General features: G+C 33.3%; 1 protein-coding gene across 1 annotated transcript; it reads right to left on the bottom strand.

Moving 5' to 3' along the window:
• Positions 1 to 2,592: 2,592 nt before the first annotated feature.
• Positions 2,593 to 20,782, bottom strand: LOC115883310 (protein spaetzle-like). Its single transcript, XM_030901656.1, has 7 exons — positions 20,614 to 20,782; positions 18,006 to 18,166; positions 9,257 to 9,504; positions 5,400 to 5,475; positions 4,949 to 5,185; positions 2,867 to 2,993; positions 2,593 to 2,802 (listed from the first exon to the last, which is right to left on the bottom strand). Exons 1-7 carry the CDS (start codon positions 20,635 to 20,637, stop codon positions 2,728 to 2,730), a joined length of 948 nt encoding a protein of 315 aa, XP_030757516.1. The 5' UTR covers positions 20,638 to 20,782; the 3' UTR covers positions 2,593 to 2,727.
• Between the last annotated feature and the right edge of the window lie 517 nt (positions 20,783 to 21,299).

Raw genomic sequence — 21,299 nt, 5'->3', positions numbered from 1 at the left:
GAATTTTTAACTCCCATCGCGCGTAAAGAAGTTTGAATAGACTTTAAAAACTTTTTTTTCTTTAAGGTGAAGTACAATGTCAGAAACACGGCGTTTGATAAGTCCTATTATATTTATTTTCTTTCTATGTCTGCAAGCAATCTTCTATCTCAATGATGCGCACCAGCCTACGCAGGTCTTTGATAAGATGAGTGTATCTGTTCCTACTGTTCTCTAGCTTCGTTATCCCAAATAGAAAGTATCTTTTGCGATCTAGAACATCATAAGGACACATTATGTGATCTGCTGTTTCAGTATCTTTATCGCAGATTCTGTAGCAAAGACTTTCTCGATAAAGATTGAGCTTGTTCAGGTAGCAACTTGAGAGCTGTATTTCCTTCCAAGAAACCTGTTTGTTTCCGCACTTTATCTCTGCTGAACATTAGTAGTTGCTTTGTGGTTTTAGAATTAGGTGAACAGTCAATAGAAGAATTAAGTTAGCATGGAGTATTTATGGCAGAAACTCAATCATATTCAAATCTATACACTTTATATAAAGAAGAAAACATTTGACGAATGTGTACTACCAGTCATGACCTATGCATGCAAAAGCGATAGGGTGGACACGACAAAAGACCCAGGTAATAGAGTCATCCCCAGAATGAAATCCCCCAAGTGGCAATGGGCAGGACACCTGGCAAGAAGAACAGACAACAGATGGACCACAAAAATTATAGCCTGGTGTCCACGAGGAATTAAGAGACCTAGAAGAAGGCCAAACCTGAGAAGCGACTATGATATTAGGAAATTAACAGGGATAAGTTGGGTCTTTAGCCAATAATAGACAACAATGGGCCCAACTACCAAGAAAGTATCTAAATATGTGAGGGAGACTACACCATAATTCGAAATGTTTAAATAAGCTGAAGATAATGATGATAGTAATATGATAATCCGACGATAAAAGGCATTGTTATTTTTAAGCTTAATCATATTTTTTCCGATTTTTAATAAAACGAACCATTTTCAACGTATCATTTCACTGACAATCGAACGGCAGCTCTGGATATTTGCTGGCAAACAACGAAAGGGTCTTATTGAGCCAGAAGAATGGACGGACAGAGACCGTCCGGTCCAATAAAAGAGCCGCCTTGTGCCTTGAGTCAATAGCGCGGTGTCGTACGGCAAATAGCTGCCGGCCATTCGGTTTTTGTGCGGTTCTAAATGCGATTTTTATTTGTATTTAGACTAAGGAAGAGAAACTGTATATTGTGATTTTAACCTCGCAGCTAAACTTAGCCTGAGAAAAGTGACTGACTATATTACACGCCAATTGAGGAGTCGGCTTCTCTGCTTTTTACCAAAATAGGATATAGAACATTTAATTTAGCAAATGTTGTTCAATGTAATACATTACATGATTTTTTTATAGACTTTACATTTTTTACAAAAGATTTGCATAAATATACAGGGTGAGTACTTTTATTTTTAACCCTATGTCCTTGATGTTTTTAGCAAACTGTTTATAAATATATCAACTTTAATTTATAAACTCAGTTTATTATAAACTATAATATTTGACTTATTATACAGGGTTAATCGAAGAGTTGTTTTTTTAACCTATGTTTAAAACACCATGTGCAATATTTTCTTAGGCAACTCTTGCTAAAACCTAATTTTTCGGTCAAAACGATGTCTCCTGAATATTTTGTTTTTTTGAGGCATGTCAGCACATGTCTTGGTTAATTTTTAAGAGCAAAATGAACTTGCCACAAACATTTTGCAATTTTTTCAATTATCGTTACTTTTTGATTTTATTTTTAATAATGACGATGTGTCTTTGTTGATTATTGTTGTATAAGATTGAATATGGTTCTTAAATATTGAATTGTTCTGAATATCGAAAATTGTGCAAAAGTCATTGATTTTGTTGAAGATGGCCGAAAATTTAACATGAAAATTATTATCCGTGAAAAATACGGATATTTCAGATTTATTTTAAATAATATACTTTTTCTACAAACGTCAGTGAAAATGTAATTTTTAACGTATGCTGTCAGTGCTTAAAATGTGACATTATGTCACTGATGGTAAAAGTATTGCACTGGTGCTAAAAGTAAGTCACGTGATTTACTTTTAACACTGAAGCGATAATTGTTACCCTAGCAACCATAAACTTCATAATTAATTTGATTTCAGAATGACATATTATGAATTATTCATTAACGTAAAAAGTAATAATACCTTGATATATACGAGCATAAACTTGTTGGTAGAAAAAATAGTATATGATATGTGTGCGAAAAGTGATTTTATTTTGTTCGAAGGGATGGGACAAACTTACATGCTTCCCTTCTCACAAAATAAAATACCACTTTTAGCACTTATATCGTAAATAACTATTTAGTTACAGTAATCGAGGTAGTTATCGGTGAAACTATCTCTATACAAATACATGGAAAGTTGTGAAATTGTAAGTCAATCGTCAAATCCGTTAAGTTAATGTGGTTTAAAAACAGAATCTAAATCTTCTATAAAAATGTACTAGTGGCCGTTTTAAGTTAGAGGTTAGAGGGTTATAATATATTATAATTATTTAATTAAAAAGAGACATTAATTTGTATAACATTGTTTAATTCCATACGTGCAATAGTCGTTTGTAAAATTTAAAAGTATCACATATTAACACAAAATACAATTAATCTAACGCAATCACAATTAAAAAATATATCTGCTCAAAAAGATCTCTTAAGATCTTTTGTTACTCATCTTATAAGTCTGACAAATACAACAAGTTGGTATCCAGAACATGTCAGTGTATACCTAAAAAGTCAGAACAATAGTTGTAATTAATTTTATAACTTGATGATATATGGTGTATATTTACTTTGGTACCACCATTAGGAACTAAAGTCACTAGCCTCTTCTGTAAATAGTGTTGCTCACATTTTGAACTGAATCCAAGTGGTGTATCGCATTTTCCTTCCATGCAACTTTTACCTTCAACACCTGAACTAAAACATGAATCATACCGTTGATTGAAGAAATAAAAAGATGCGCAATCTTATGGGCGATTTCGTGGCACAAAACCTGTAGAAAACAACCTGAGACCTGTAGAAAATAACCTGTAGAAAACAACCTGATGATGACACATAACCTGAGATGTAGCTAGCATTAGCGTCAGCCTGCCCGAGACTCGAGATTTAGTTTAGCTCTGCGCCGCTGAGCGCTGATAGTCGTTTACAGCGCAGCGGATTATGAATAATGTACCGTAGTTCTGCTTTCAGTCGACAGAGTGAGTGGTTGCCGAAGACAGTATTACCAGAATTACTGATTAATCCGTAAATTTACGGAATTTGTGTACAATACGTTGATAATACGGATTTTCCATCCTTAATCAATTTAATATAATACCTATTATATGATTAATACCAAACCAAAACAAAGATCGGCATCAGAGTGGGCTTGGAAATAAAGATCCCTGCTATCTCATATGTAAAATATTATGGTAAATGTTAATAATAATAATCGTCATTTCCAAGCCAACTAAACGACGATTTTTTTCGCTCATACGAAATATTCAGTACCTATAAAAGAATTTTTATTTTTAACACGAATAAATTTTCAATGCAAAAATGCGGAATTTTCATTCAAAGATATGTTCGTCAAATGTATAACAGATATTACACATTTTAATATGGCAACACTATCGCTCTCAGATCCACACCGTCTTCGATGTGCTTTCGCTGGCCGAATTAAGTGTTTTATGCGTTGACCGCAGAACTTGAGACGTAAGGGGAAATCAAACCAGCCTAGTCACGAATTCGCCCATTAGGTTGCGTATCTTCCCAATTCTTTCAATCAACGATAATACTTAAAAAAGTACCAATCGGTTGAAAAAAATGGCTGAGAGATGGGTCCAAGATGGCTGGGAAATGAGGACCGCTGTTATTTTGTGTGTAAAATTATATAGAGAATGTCATCGATCGTCGTTTCGAAGCCAACTGGACGCCATTTTTTATATAATATTATACATAGTGGTCCGAATTGTTATGGAGAAACTTCGATAACATATTCTGCAGATTAAATAAGTAAAAAAGTTTGTATAAATTTGAGTGTAGAACTTTCATTTTTATTTTGATTATTTTCCAAATAATTTCTGAACAAACGTTGATATTTGATGTCTGTGTGTTTTTTACATGAGAAATTCGAGTTCGATAGTAGTATCACTCCTACTTCATATTTTTATTCGTTTTAAAAGTTTTAGTCATCTGCTGACGATGCTCACAAGGGTAGCAAAACGCGCGTCCAATGCAAAAGTAAAGTATTTTGGTGTATTAAGGCGAGCGGCCACTGCGAGCGAATCTAAACTAAGCGAAGATAAGATTTGTAAAAATCAGCTTCTATACTTTTTAATGCGTCAACGGCTACTTGACCGAAACAAACGAAAATATATGAACGAAGATTGGAATCGTAGTTTAGTTTCGCTCGTTTTAGTTCGTGACAGGTTCCAGCGAATTTTTCGCAGCGATTAGTTCTATGATAGCAGAGATACAATACGAAAACTTAGCTGACTACTGAGCGAAAATCGTTCTCAGTGGAGTTCTCATTGAATTACCGTTTGTTTTCATATTCTCAGTTTAGTTTAGTTACGCTCGCAGTGGCCGCTCGCCTTTATGGTGAATTAGTGTTTTATTTTGCTGGGAACAATCTCTAAATCTGTTATTCAAGTCCAGAAACAATATCTTCCCAAATTTGTTCATTTTACATAAAACAAATAAAAAAATAAATAAGCAATATGATAAAATAAGCCCAACAAAAAAAATCCAAATTCAGATATATCATATAAAACGCTAAAGAAAACTGCCAAAAAATGGTTGAGTTTCGTCTCGAATTCATAAATATAAAAATACTATTAGACTCTTATTATTCAATGCATTTGAACAGACAATTACTGCAAATATCTTACTTGCAAACCTCGGCTCTCAACATCTGCGTCATCTGAACGTGAGGAATATTAACCAACCACATCCATTCTCCAGTTCTAGAACTCATAGCGGCCTTGGGATAAACGAACTTCAGTCTGGCAGAACATAATGGCTTCTCAGGTTCTAGCTGTCTTTTAATTCGACGTTCAACAATAGTCTTTAAGGAAGAGACTGTTATGTTGGGATATGCATCACGATGTGGTTTTTCTCTTATTAATCTGTAAATTATTCCAACATAAATTACCAAAGGAAAATAAATTAAATAACTAAAGTAACTCAAAAAGAAATAATAAAATCGCACTGTAAACTAAGTTTCATATACCGTATGACCGAAAAACAGGCGTCCAAATTTACATATGAATCTTTATTTTAAAGCAATCTTTGATGCCGTTTTTTTCGATCTTATGGTAGTTCTGAAATTATATACTATACCGGTTCTTGGGTTGAATCAGAGGTATTGTAAATCGCGTTGATTCGGGTTGAATCATATTTGCAGTGGAACTATAACCTAAAAAGTAATAAGAAACATATCGTAACTATATTATTACCACTCACATAATTTAGAGTAAAAGTAGTAAATAATTACTATATAAAAACAAATTTAGAGTATGTGGTATGTTTTTATTTTCCATTTTTAAACAATTATCTATATTTTTCTTTGTTTCTATTTTACTTAAGTACAGACTTTTTAACACACTGAACGCGGAAATGCTTATATACAGGGTTCGGCAATAGTGCGTCGGGCATCTGTAACTTCTATAATAAAGAAGTTAGGAATTTTGTTTAAGTGCAAACCTAAGGTATGTATTAGGATGTATTTCAGGAAAGTATTTTAACTTCTACAGGGTGGCTCAAAAAAGTGTGAGTGGATTGGGATTATTTTTTTAAACGGAACACGTGTATATGTTGCATTTTTAGCTTCCTTTTTGATCACTTTACATAATCCTAAGATATTATTAAATATGTTTTGATAGTGTCAAAAATATTAATAACTAAATAAAAAAAATCAGCCTTTTTTAAAAAATTATTAAATCAAGACTCATCATCATTATTTATATGTTACAGTAAAAGTTGGAAATCAGTGATTGTTAACAATTACTAGTAAAAGCTCACATTCACTGATTTGCTAAGACTACGCCAGTAAAAGTTCAACAGCTATTTTTGAAACCTACTTATACTAAACATATCCTAAAATCATAACTATAGGCTCAAGTTTCGTTTAGCCGAAATCAGTTACAAAGAATATCGGTTTCTAGGATGATTCTATACAAGAAAACTAGCACTACATAATTTGATTTTTGCCGCGGAAATTCTTTGTTTTTGAGAAAACTCGAAATTTTAATTTTTCGATTATTAACTAAAATTTAAAACTTTACGGTGTTTTTAATAGTTTTTTTCATTATAGAATGACGTTAAAACATTTAATATAGCGATGTGAACTAATTTTTATTCGAAAATATATTTTTATCACAATCATTTTCATTGATTTTTCCGGGTTTAGAAGTGCAGAAATGTGATAGGAAGATAAAAACTACATATTTTTGTTTGATTAATAATTTGCTATAACTTTTCTATATAACTATTTCCGCGGAAATTTGGAAGGGCGGTGTAATGGAAAATCTTTAATATTTCGAAGTTTTCCATAGTATTCTCAACTTTTTTGCATACTTTCGGTTTGGTTTGGTTGTAGTGGGTTTAGTTGGTTTGGTATGATTTGGTTATTTTTTTAGAGTTTGGTTTGGTTTAGTTGTCGTTTTTATACTTTATTGACAATTTTTTTTAAATTTTCGCATTTATTGACCATAGCGATACTAAGTTGATAAGAATAGATATTATTCATTAATCTGTGTCAAAGGTCGGGAAGAAGATTACTGCATAGTGGTGAAACAAGGCATTTTCACGGATTTTCATTTTTGTATCGGTGCTTAAAAATAATCCTACAAGATAAAATAATATTAATTTTTTATATATCATTTCGTTACTTCTAAACCGTATTCAAAAAAATGGCAACAGCGCATTTCCGCGGAATTTCATTTCCGTATTAGTATTTACAAAAAAGTATTATTCCTGTTTTAACAGATTTCGGCTAAACGAAAGTTGACCCAAACTATATTAGGTAGTTACTGTAGTGGGTCTGTACTTACTCTGCTACAGATATCGTAATCTTAAACCATACGAAGGAAAAAATTAAAAAGCCTAGCCCTCAACAACTCGCAACCATATAAACACAAACCAGTGTACACCAGTTCAGAGACGCACACACGCCAACATTTATAAAGGTTGAAATAGTTTTTTCGAATGTGTCTATAGTGTATACTTTTTTTACTATCTATTTATTATTATATTAGTGTGTACTTCTTTTCAGTGCAGGATATCATAATGTGTATTCAGCCAAATAAAAAATGATTTTGCGAATTTCTCCGGAAACTATTTATTTAAAAAAATGATATTGTTTCATTATTAGAATATACATATGTATATGTAGATGACATTCCATAGCGCTAATAATATAAACTAATTTTATATAAATTGTACAGAATATTTTATTATTAATTATAAATAATCTAATTTCATATAAAACTTTATTGAAGACATTATACACTACAAAGGCAATTATACAAAATACTTGAAATCTTAAATTAAAAATTTTCAAACCATCAAACTTCAAAATATTCTTCATTATATAGCCTTTTTAAATCTTCTAACTCCTCTCGGGACTTCTGAAGGATCCTTAATAGGATTCATGGTAAGTTTTTCTTGATTAGTACCTACAATAATAATACATAATTTAATAGTATATTAATGCATTGTTTATACTACAAAACTTACGTGAAAAACAGATGATAATGACCCAGATGATAAGACAAATCATAATGATGTAATAGTGCGATAGATGTTGAAAAGCAAGTATTATGAATGAAAATGTGTGATACTCATAATCGGTATAATATTTTTAATATATGATCATGGTAACATTGTTATCAAAACGAGCTGTTAGTGTACTGATTTAGTGTGTTACTGCGGTATAGTAAAACTATGTAATATTTTATTTTATGAAACAAAGGTTCGATCACAAATCCTCCTTTCCTAGCCTTATACGAACAAGAAATTTTATTATTTCACTAGGTTTTATTCTGACTATATTCATCATTTTATCATTCAAGGAAAAGTCGAAGGTGGAAGATGAGTAAGTCGAAACAAACTGTCATGGCTGAGAAACATACGGAACTGGAACTGGATAAAAAAAGATAGATACCTATTCAACGAAATTGTCATGGAGATCGCCATCGCCTGAAGACAGGTTCGGCACCGCAAGAAGAAGAATATTTTGACTGCTTTATCTATCATCTCTTCCGATCCATTTTTATCCGATGCTCTAACTCTCTTTATCCGATGCAATATTAGTTAAGCAATTACTTTTATTTAGAAGAAACATTCAAAACTAAAATATTTTGAGTAAATTTTAGTCAAGACCAGCTGTTACTGAATAAGCTGTGTCTCATAATTGTAGAAAAATATATTTCAAAAAACACAAAACCGATAATTTAAATATTCAGTTTACGTCTGAAAAAGGATCAAAACCAAAGCAGGAACAGGGATACGCGTAACTCACTAATTATCAATTCGAAGTTGGTCAAAGAATGCCTAGAGAAGCTTAACAAATTAGACAAGGAAATAACATTTCAGTGCCAGCCCACCTCGTGATAAGAGGTTATGAAAAAGCAAACGATCTAGCTAGAAAAGGAGCAAACACTCCACTAAATGGACCAGAATGGTACTACTTGAAAGATTCCATCCGTAACCTGGAATGGAAATCCTCCAACCGTCTTAGACACTCGAAGAAATTTCTCAGGACTTGAAAAAAGATTTTCCTTAGATTTAAGTAAGGACAGTCTTCGGATTATCAAGGAATTTTTAACAGGGCAGTGTCTCCTCAATGAATGTCTCAGTAAACCGTACTTAAGAAACACCAGAACACCTCTTAACTGAGTGCGCTGAGACGACAAAACCATTCAAAAAAATGGAGAACTAACCTCTATAAAACCCTCTCAGATACTGGCTTTTGTCAAAGCTCTGAGACTTCATGATGAGTTATAACTCAAAAAAAAAGGAGACACAATAGATCTATAAGGTTGCGGTGATTAACTCCCCCTCCCCCTTCCAATACAATTTAGAATCTCTACCACTTATGAGAATATTAGAGAAGAGAAAATACCATAAAAGAAATCTGTATGTAATATCCTAATATTTTATTTTAGGCAAGGAAACACATGAACTGAAAATCTTACCATCAGGTTGGTGCTTGTTGTAAAGATGCGGTGGAGGCGGTGGTCGCATGGTGCGTTCAAAGGGCCATTTGGGAGCATCTTGCGGTGACTTGGAGGTTTTGACAACCTCTTGATCAGTCAACGGTAGCGATTTATTAGGTCTCTCTGGCTCTTCAGTGCCAAATCGAGGACCTTCGTCTAAAGATTCGTCTACCAAAAATTTGGCAACGTCAAATTTCGTATTAGAAAGCGCATACAGTATTTGGTCACTAAAACAAGAAATAAATTAAATTATGATTCAAGTTTGTGTGGTAAAAATATTTATTTTATATAGAATTTTATATAGTTTCTAAAATATCGATGTATGTATTTCAATAGTAATAGTATACCATCGATGTTCTACTATTACAAACTATCGATATCTCGATGATTTAATAAGGATGTTTTAAATATCGATATATATTCAAAGACAAAGCACCACCACTCTTAAATATGTGGTACTTTTCAGTTTGCCGTCCAATATTATAGTTTCCAATTATGAGAAAAGTTCGATACGAGATTTGCGGATGACATCAGATGAAAGAATTGGTCTGATCAGTAAAATAGTATTATATAATATTCCTAAATTCCCGGTTCTACGATGCCATAATAAATAAATCATCCATCATTAATTCTATGTTAAATCCAACAACGGAATTAGTACTTCATAGAATCAGTTTACAATAATATTCTTTAAATCATAATCCATTAGAGATCATTTTTCAATACCCGAGTATATTGTTTTCCATAAAGAAATAAACCATTATATGTATACAAGGTGTCCCAATATTCCATGGACATACAACTTCTACATATTTTTGAAATCAAGTTCATTGGACACAATTTACCTCTACCGGATGCGTCTCAAAAGTGGCTCACCCCTATAACTTTTTTATTTTTTGAATTAAAAAAACGAGATTTGGTATGTTAGTATATGACACAAAATAGGATTGATTGATGTATTCAATAATTGAATGACGGAAAACAATTATTGTTTTCCGTCATTCAAGAATCAGGAAGTGACGGAAAACACTTTTTCCTCTTCTTCCAAACATGCTAATGAGCCACAGTCATTGCATTTGAAAAAATTAAGATATGATTAAAAATACGATTTGGGCATTTTTTAACCGGCCAGGATAAGACACTAAAAACATTAGACGATCAAATCTATTTTTCCAAGACTCCTTGATTAAGAATTAGTGTTTTTAATATAGCGATGGCACTCTAGATTGAAATTTAAAATATTATTTTTTATTAATCGAGATTGTTCAAAGTTGACACATGATATGTCATTGTATTCAGAATATCATTTTCTATCGAATAAAGTAAATAAATATCGGGGGTGCCATTTAAAAATAAAAGTTATAGTTATTTCCGGTGAAACAGGAAGTGGCCAAAAACAAATGAATACGCCAATCAATCCCAATTTATGTCATATATACTAACATGCCAAATCTCGTTTTTTTTATCTGAAAAAATAAAAAATTTATAGGGGGTGAGCCACTTTTGAGACGCATCCGGTATATAGTATACAAAAGTGCTTTGAGAGAATCAAACTTTAAAAAAATAACATGGACTCCAACCCTATATTTTGGTTGGTGCTTAACAGTTGACTTTTACAAAAATCAAGGAAAAGTACAGGAAGAATGAAAACTACCCCTACCCCTACCAAAATTTTCGTACAAATATATTTCTCCACCCTATACATACATATACAGCCGTTACTCGCTGACGAGTATTCGACACACATAAAGAAAATGGTCACGCAAGGCGTTTTCTTTCATGAGCTTTTCTGTGACTGAAAAGCCCGATACGTGATGTTATCTGCCTACCGCACTCCGGACATTCAAAAATCTCATTGCTTTGTTGCCTCTTTTTTGGTTGCCGCTGTTAACTGAGTTTACAACCCTTCTCCATTGAGTTCTATTGTGAGCTGCTTTTTCCCACTCATTCTGCATGTTAATTCCCTTTAAATTTTCGTGGAAAATGTCCTTGTATCTTTTCAGTTGTCCACCCGGCCTCCTCTTACCGTCCACAAGCTCACCGTAAAGCAGAGATTTTGGTATGCGGTTTTCTTGCATTCTGCATACGTGACCAGCCCATCTTAAGCGGGATTTTGTGACCATGACTTCAATACTCTCGCAGTTAGATTTTTCAAGGACCGATACGTTTGAGACATGATGGAACCACCGGACTCTTAAGAGTTGTCTAAGGTGTCTCTGTTGCAACTTGTTCAATGCGTTCATGTGTCGGCGGTAAGGCACCCAGGTTTCGCTCCCATATATCATGGTGGGGATTATAATTGCTCGGTATACTGCAAGTTTTGTTTTTGTACTCAAGTCATGATTGTAGAAAACCCTGTCTTTTAATTTCCAGAATGCCCTTGAGGCGCTACTAATCCTGTGCTGAATTTCAGAGTCAATATTGGCCTTTTCCGAAATCAAACTGCCAAGGTAATTGAATTCCGCCACATATTCCAATAGTTCTTCTCCGATTTTTATAGCATTGTTGTGATCTTCCGGGTGAGTGCACATGATTTTAGTTTTGTCGATGTTTAGCTTAAGGCTCAAAGCCTCGTATGCCCAGGTATATGTGTTCAACATTTCTTGTAATTGTTGTACCGTGTTTGCAACTAGAGTGCAGTCGTCAGCGTATTGAAGTTCTGTGATAAATTTTGTACGTGTTTTTGCCCTGAGTCTTTTTATGTTGAACAGACCGCCGTCATATCAGTATCTAATGCCCAATCCTCTCTCCTGCAGTTTGCTGTCCACTATAATGGAGAGCGCTGCCATGAATATGTTGAATAGGAGAGGCGCTAAGACACATCCCTGCCTAACTCCTGTATTTGTTAGGAATGGGTCTCTCAGTGATCCATGATGTGACACTCTTGACTTGTTGTTTTGGAGGCTTTTACACACTGTAAGAAATTTGTTGGGTACTCCGAACTTTTCCATAATTGCCCAAAGCGCATCTCTGTTCACAGAGTCGAAGGCTTTTGTTAGATCGATGAATGCAACATAAAGTTTAGACTCCTGCTCTTTTACTTTTTCCTGTAGTTGACGGATGGAAAATATGGAATCGACGGTGCCGCGGTTGGTACGAAAACCCCTTTGCGATTCTGGAAGGATTTTTTCTATATATGGGTGCAGGCGGTTTGACATTATTTTTGCAAGAATTTTTCCGCCGATAGCCAATAGCGAAATTCCCCGGTAATTTCCGCAGTCTGATGCACTTCCTTTGTTCTTAAATATATTCACTATATTCGCATTGCGAAAATCCTGAGGTACCTCTCCGCTTTCCCATACGACATCAAAGAGAGCATTAAGATGACCAATAAGTTCTTTACTTGCACACTTATAGATTTCCGCCGGAATATCGTCACAGCCAGCTGATTTGTTGTTTTTAAGCTGTTTTATGGAGGTCTTTATTTCTTGTTCTGTTATTGGGATATCTAATACATCGAGGCTGTTATACTGAGGTATTGTGTTTAATGCTTCCATATTGGGGTTGTTTTCTTGGTTAAGGATATGGCTGTAATGTTCTTTCCAGCGATTTCTAATTTGTTCTTCCTCTTTTAGAAGTTCGCCATTTTGAGCCATGATTGGTTTGGGCCGTATACTTCTTTTACAGCCTCGAAGAATTTACGATAATCGTGATGCGTGGCGTACTCTTGAATCTGATTCGCTTTTTGTGACCACCAGTTATCCTTTACTTGGCGCAGCTCTCTTCGAAGCGTGTTGTTGGCTGCTTTAAAGTTGTCTACCAGTCTTGGATTATGTGGATTTGCAGTGACGGCTTGATATGCTCTATGCTTTTGTTCCAACAAAGCCTGTATATGCGGTTGATTTTCGTCAAACCAGTCTGGTTGTTTCTTTTGTTCGACTTTCCCAGTACTGCTTCGCTGGTTTTATGAATCGCATCCCTTAATTGTGTCCAGCCTTGTTCAGCTTCCAATACTGAGATTGAAGTTATCGGTGGAAGTGATTCTTTGATGGCTTCCCGGAGGGCGTCGGCGGTATTGTTGTTTTCTAGACCCCGTACGTTCAATCTGGTCATGTTGTTTTGCTTTTTACAGCGTGGATGTTTGGGTTTTAACTGGATTTTCATTTTTGAAATTAAAAGTCGGTGGTCAGTGCCGCATTCGGCATCTACTCTAGCTTTTGTGAGCCTAACATCTTTTAGATGCGTCCTTCGAACGATTATGTGGTCCAATTGATGCCAGTGGCCTGATCTAGGATGTTTCCAGGTACCTTTAAACTTGTCCTTCAACATGAACCACGTATTGGTGATGCAAAGATTATACTCTGCGCATGTTGTTAATAAGCGTTCACCATTGCTATTTGCGTTTCCCATTCCATGTTTTCCCAATACGTCAGGCCATATTTCCTGTTGTTTGCCTACACGGGCATTAAAGTCACCTAGCAAGATGATTCGTTCGTGCTTTGGAATTCGTTGAAGGGCATTTTGTAAAGCTTGGTAAAATTTATCCTTATCTTCGATTTTAGCGTCAAGGGTGGGAGCGTAGGCACTAATGATGTTGACTTAAGTTTTGTCTGATATGGGGTACCTTAGGGTCATAAGACGTTCGGAGACACCAATAGGTACTTCTGTTAACTTGGTGGCGATTTCGTTTTTGATCGCAATGCCTACACCATGAATTCTCCTGTGTGTTGCGGGATGACCTTTCCAAAAGAAGGTGTAATGCTCCTCAGTGAGACTACCTTCATCTGCAAAGCGTGTTTCGCTTAGAGCGGCAACATCTATATTTAATCGGTGGAGTTCCTGTGAGACCAGTGCTGTTCTTCTCTCTGGTCGATTTGAATTTGTCTTGTCCAGTAGAGTGCGGACGTTCCACGCCGCGAACGTGAAACATTGATGTTTTTTGTTTCTCCGATGATACGCTCGAGTAGGCACCCCCTCCCGGAGATCCGATTGAGGGGGTATTTTACCTCCGGACGATAATTTTGTCCCACTCGAATGTTCCATCATTGCTGTGTGTAAGCTGCGTGAAAAGGTTTAACTGTGGCGGTTACGCTGCCGCACAGTTTGGCTGCAACTGTAGCACGGGATGGCTATGGCACAGTGAGGACTGCGACGATAGTTCCCTTGTGCTACGTTCTCGGCCGGCTAGGTGTATTTTATTACTCCTTTTCCCCAGAAGATGGTAGGTCTGAGGGTTGTATAAGGTTATACCGCCTATACTCGGACGTCAGAGCCTCGTTTGTGTAAACAGGGTGCACCACGTGAAGGTGAGGTTGACTTTTGGGTAAGCTAGGCTATATGTATCGCTTCAATACCCCTTGCACCCCACCCTATAACTCCACCCCGACGACCGATTTTTTTTATAAAATATTCCTCATAGTTTTTACTACATTTTTGTCTCTTGTAAAAACGCCACCGCGCATACTTTTTGAGGACCTTTTCCAAAGCAGACTTACAAAAAATATATCTTGTCACATGCGCATAAAATCTAGTATGCGCTAATAAAAAAAATCAGTCGTCGATGAAGTTGGAAAATATTTCTACTAAACTGTATGTAAGGGTGGAGGTAGTTTTCACCCTTCCCGTTTTGGTTTGGTTGTGATTTTTGTTTTTTTTTTGTAAATATTATAAATATGTTAAAGTGCTTAGCAAAACATAGGCACCCCAAATCTAATTAATAAATATATTAAAAAAAGTGTTTATTTTTTAAAATATAATGCATAATATATTTTGTGTCTCTAACGGACAAACAAAGCACTCTTGTTTAGAGCTAAATTGTTTCCAAAGAACTTATTTTGATTCCAAAAATAAGTAGAAGTTCTATGTCCATGGAAAATTGGGACACTCTGTATACCTACCTAAAATGAAAACTAGGATTGCGTTAAAATGTAGATTTAATAACTTATTCCAAAAAATATTAATTTGACATTGGTTGAACTGCAATTATTGTTAAAAATAGATAAGATATAATTTTTATTTAACAATTTTAAAATATATTTATAATTAATATGTTGCTAGTGATATCTGGTATCGTATTTAAAATGAATTAATTTGATTGTTTTTAAATAATATTCTACGAATTTGTATTATCTCATTCGAATTATTACTAAATAACTTCATTAATTTCCATTATTATTATCATCTGAAAGTAAATATTTAAAATATTAAATGAAAATCTGGTAAAATACCTATTCATACAATAATAACAAACTAAAAAAAACTTATAAATAAAAAATCAGCAAATAACGCGACGCCCAGTTCGAGCTCTTTTTTACTTTATTTTTACTACCTTTACTACCAGCGGTACATCACACAAACCTCGTACCTGAGTGTTTTATAGTTTCAATAACTGCACTAGCAAAAAACTAAAACACTTAAATATTATGACAAAACTACGATTTCAATATTAATTTAATGCCATTAACTTGAACTATAACCGCGACCGACGCGGACGGCGTGAAATACATAGCGAAAATTTCCGATTTCTGCCGTATAGAGCGCTGCGGTCGAAATTTTTTGAAATCAACTGAAATGCACCAAGCTTATGGCTTATGACACATACTTTTAATTTGATATTAGATATACAGGGTGTCCCAGAAATAAGTGCAAGTGTTTTAAGGGGTGGATAAAAGAAACATATTTTCTCTTTATCGTTTTTCAAATAAGACCAAAATAACGGAGTTATTTTACTTTGAAAATTTCCAAAAAAATAGCTATTTATGTAACTAGTACCTAAAATGATGTTTTTTAGGACGAATCATTACTGTTTGCGGACGAGGCGTTAGCCGAGTCCGAAATAGTAGATGAGTCCTAAAAAACATAATTTAGGTACGTGTTACATACACTATTTTTTGTCATACGCTTTTTACAGTTTTTTAGAACGCATATTTGCAAATTTTCCATATTTGAAATTATAATGTTTGAAAAAGTTGGCTTATAAATTCATATCTTAGTAACGAGTTTGTTTATTTCATCGCATTTTGACATGTCATTCGAAATTTGTCACAAAATCACACAAATTCATCAACAATTTTAAAATGTTCCAAAATCCCGAACATATTGCTAATAAGGCCAAAGAAATCGTGTTGGATTTACTTCCTGTGAAGTCTCGTGCCATTTACCAGAAAGAATATGATGTTTTTAATGAATGGAAAGACAAAAATGGCGTATTCGTTGTAAATGAAGATGTATTGCTAAATTATTTCCACGAAATATATATAAATATCCACGAATAAGTACCTAGGTACCTATTTAAAAGAGGCTTTTAAATTAAAATATTCTTAAATTACAGTCACAAACATTCAAACCATCGTCAATTTGGTCGAAATATTCCATGCTGAGAGCAGTGTTAAGTGTTAAAGAAGATATTTATATTGACAAATTTCCAAAACTTATTGCTTTTTTGAAGAGGAATTCGGTTGGTTACGAGCCTAAAAAGTCTAAGGTTTTGTCCATAAAAGAGATCGGTGATTTTTGGCCACGGCTAGTGATGAAACTTATTTACTTACTAAGGTAAGTTTGCGATAATGATTTTTAAAATATATAGATGGTTTCTTATTCCATTGTATTTGATTTTTAGGTAGCTCTTGTCATTGGCCTTTGTGGAGCATGTAGAAGAGAAGAATTGTACTCTCTACGAGTGCAAGACATCATAGAAAAAGACAACAGCTGCCTTTTAGTTACCCCTTGCGGATACAAAAACTAATATCAAAAGAGTGTTTCCGGTGGTGAACGAAGGGAACGTTGTCAATCCAGTTGAGTTGTATAGAAAATATGCTTGTCTTAGGCCAAAAATGTACCACATGATTATGTCTTGTTTGTGACTGTAATTTAAGAATATTTTAATTTAAAAGCCTCTTTTAAATAGGTACCTAGGTACTTACTTTAAACAAATAACTTAGCTTTTGATATTGTTAGTATTTAATAATTTAATTATAAATATATGTATAATTTTATGTGATTTTGTGACAAATTTCGAATGACAAAATAAAACAACCAAATAACGAATTTAGACATTTTAGTCCATAAAGGTTGCCATGACGACCTTTACGGCCTAGGCCGAAAAAGAAACATTTTACGGACTGAAATGAGTCCGTAAAATAGCTGTTTTTGGGAGCGTATGACAAAAAATATTTTTTGTTAAAATTGTGAGATCTTTTCTGGATTTTCTTTCTTGTAAATTTAATCTTCTACCTATGTTGGCATATTATCAAAAAAATATTTTTTTTTGATAAAAACTAAAAAAATATCCAAAAAAATTTTCAAGAAATTCCGAATTTTCAAAAAAAATTTTTTCGCGAAAAAAACTCTTAGGCGTGTTTCTGGGGTTGAACTATACTGCCAGTTAAAATACTTGCACTTATTTCTGGGACACCCTGTATAAACACGGTAAAGTTAGCAACTAAATATCTCTGTCTAATCATAAAAAAAACAGTTTTAATACCTCTAGGTGCACTGTCACTAACCATGTTAGCATGTTAGCAAAGCATGACAATTAAGTGATAAATAAGGTTGTGATACATTGAGAGGTTACATTGCGTAAATTTTCTTGTGATCCCAAAGATTCCACCTGTTGATCTAATAGATCATTTATATCTAATCTGAACTGTCAACAGTAGGGATTATTTCATGTTTTCTCTCAGTTAAGATTGAGTAAACGATAAATCAAAATGCATCTATCCTAGCACTTATCAAAACATAGCAAATTAGTGAATATTTGCAACAATTTTTTTCTGCCAACACAACTTACAGTGGATAGTTATCAACTTCTTCGCAATACGTTGCTCCCGGCTCCAACTTGCATGGTGGAGGGTCACCTTTAGCAGCAGCTATATATCTAAAACCAGGAGGTTCAGGATTAGGCCTGGGCTGTGCCGGTACCTCACCAATATAATATAACACCAGAAAAATCTAAAAAAAGAATATTTTACTACATATCCTGGTACGGTAAGCTAAACCAAAATAAACAATAATGTTTCAAAAAAAATGTATCAGCGAGTGGAATGTCAAGGTCCCCGTTAAATTATACGAAAATCTCAGTCGATCAAAGAAGTGAGAAATTCAGTGCACGATGTACTTTAAATATATTTTTGTGGTTGTTTTTGTATATCGATTAACTAATTCGATTTGTTGGATTTTCCTCGCATTATTTCGATGCTAATGCATAATAAATCTCGTTTTATAGATTTTGAACCGGATTTTGTATTTTATTTATTTTTTATTTCTAAAATAACACTAAAATAAAAAAAAATAACCCTCAATTTTTATTAATTTCTATTAATGAACTAATAAATCATGGTTTTAAATTGATGAAAAATAGTTTATTTAATGATATTCTTTCATTAAAATATGCCAGAGTAATTAATTATCAGCAAAGTGTCACAATGGAAACCACAATATCTTTTATGATTTTACATAATTAAAAGACTGCTCCAATGACTACTGTAAGGAATTTACGCAGTGTGAAATCTGTGAATAAGGGCGGATTAAAAAAACGATAATCGGCAATTAAGATAAGATCGGCAATTAGGAAATTGCATATCGAATATTTTATGATTTTTTTTCTAATTTTCGAAATAGTATATTGTTTTATTAGAAGTAAAATGAAAGAAGCGATAGCCTCTAAAAGAAAAATAAAAGAGGATTTTTTAATTCAATCTAATAAAAATAAATGTATTGCTCATGCATCTGTAGATGTTAGTAATGTATGGCAATCGCTTCTTTGATTTTAAAGAACATAACATAAATAAACATAATATACGTAAAATTTAAAAATAACCATACAGAAAGTTAAGGGCTTTTTGGTTTTACCTTATTAAGTAATTGTTATCAGGTAGTAATTGTTAATTTTGAAGTTTAACTTGATATAATGTCATTTTAACAGAACGTCAACGGTTTTTTGTAGACGTATCTGTTTTAAAAAAGTAAATTGTTCTCGAATTGTTGAATTTAAATATTTTAAATAGTTTTTTTCTTTATTCTTTGTATTTTTTTTTTGCTTCCGACGACGGAAAGAGATAAACTTTCCGAAACGTTAAGCATTTTCTTCTTTGTTAGGCAAATTTGTATAACAGTAAACATAACTTGTGACAAGCAGTGTCCATTTAGGTTTAACGCAAAAGTGTTTACAAAAAATAACTATTTTATTTTGTAGATTTTCTTGCAGTGCGGTGGCGAAATACCCATAAAGGATTTTTTGGAGAGACAAAAAGTCATTTTTACTCTGAAAGAACATGCTATTTTTAAAACATGCACATGCTATTGTTAAGACCACAAATACTTTTTTAAACAATTTAAAACGTTGCAAATAATATAAAAAAATTAAAAATAATATCTTGTAAGTAATTATATATCCAGAAATTATCGTTACGCTCCTTGAATTTGACACTTAATGTCAGTTTAATAATATATTTCCGTACTTTTATTCTTAGGCGTAAAAGTGCTTTACTTTTATGCCTAGGCATTAAAATGACTTTTTTATATTGGCAATCAGGTCGCAAAAATTAATACTTTTGTAACGTTTGAAAAAAAAACGATTTTATTTATTATTAATTTACACCTTGTATATCGATGTTTGATACCAGTAGTAATTATAGCAAATAATATTACCTATATTCAGAGAATAGTAGATATCTATAGCAAAAATTACTTATATTTTTGCTATAGGATTTTTTTTCGATATAGAACAAGTTTGATATTTAAGCAATAACACGTTATACCAAAAATTAATTTCAGTTTAATAATTTTAAATGAAATATTCTATACATATCTAGGTTTAAAAATCTTCAAATATTTTTAGTTTTATATCAAAAATTACATTTAAAAATTTTGTTTCTTGTTATTTACTCGTTGCATGATAGACATAATTATTAAACGTTCTTTTTACCATTTTCTTCAAATTTAGATAACATTTATAAACAGAATATCTTTTTGAAATGAGAAAAATATGTGCTAACACTTGCGTTATAAATAAGGACCCATTAAAAAAATATAATGTATAGTTTATACAATAGATTCGAAAAACACGGCGTCAGCGATGGCTATGAAATGAAGATCGCTGTCATTTTATATGCAAAATTATATGGGGATCGTCGATGTTCATTTCCAAGCCAACTGGACGCTGTTTTTTTTTCGATCATACCGTATCAATATCTGTGACATTTGACCTCGTATGCCGTTTTTGGTAATAGAATTTAAACTTAAATTAAAACCCTGTAATGTCATTTAATGAAATTACAAGCTCAAAAATATAATAATTAAAGCCAGTTAAATGTGGTGCAAAATAATTATAGCCAACAAATCAAAATAATAACAAAAAATAAAGGATAACTGGCACTGCAAAAATTTAAAAGGCTCACCGTTATCACCGCTCTCACTGCCATGTTATTCCTCTAATCACAATAATTCGCTTCTTCGATTATTGAAGTACCGAGTTCACACTGTCGTTATCAGAAACTGACCGGAACAAGGTCGAACTAAATGTACCGCGCATTCTTAGATATTCTTCCCTTCCCTACTTCAGAATGGCGACCTTGTCAGTACTGATTGTTTAAGATTTAACATTCAGAAATGGAACATTTTTACTCTGCTTTTTTTAATGCTTGTTAATACACAATTCAAAATTTTAAAGAATAATTCTGTCCGATTGCACTATATTTTTATTTAATTCGCAACATCTTCTGATATTGAAAAAAAAACCTTTTTGGCTAATTTATTCATGAGCAGCTTTGAAGTAAAGGCTACAAATCAGTTTTCCAAGAGTATTTTCTAAGAGTATGTATTCCTTTATTTTTGTATTTATTCCAAGTGTAGTTATATAGGTATGTGGATGATATATTTGTCGTTTTGACACACATTCGGAAAGTAGGGAGATTTCCGTCCTAATTGGGAAAAGAAAAAGACTCGGAAAAGAGCTTCATAGTTGCTTTTGTTTATGAGAAAATGTCTTTATTTGAGAAACAGCTTGGCCTAGAAGCACAAAATTTGGCACAGTTGATCCTTGAGAGACGTAAGGAAGCACTAAGGAACGATTTTGGGAAATTCA

The sequence above is a fragment of the Sitophilus oryzae genome, unplaced genomic scaffold (genome assembly GCF_002938485.1).
Source record: "Sitophilus oryzae breed Bouriz unplaced genomic scaffold, Soryzae_2.0 scaffold_1869_pilon_pilon, whole genome shotgun sequence".
NCBI classification, from domain to species: domain Eukaryota; kingdom Metazoa; phylum Arthropoda; class Insecta; order Coleoptera; family Curculionidae; genus Sitophilus; species Sitophilus oryzae.
This window is presented reverse-complemented; position numbering and strand designations above follow the sequence as displayed.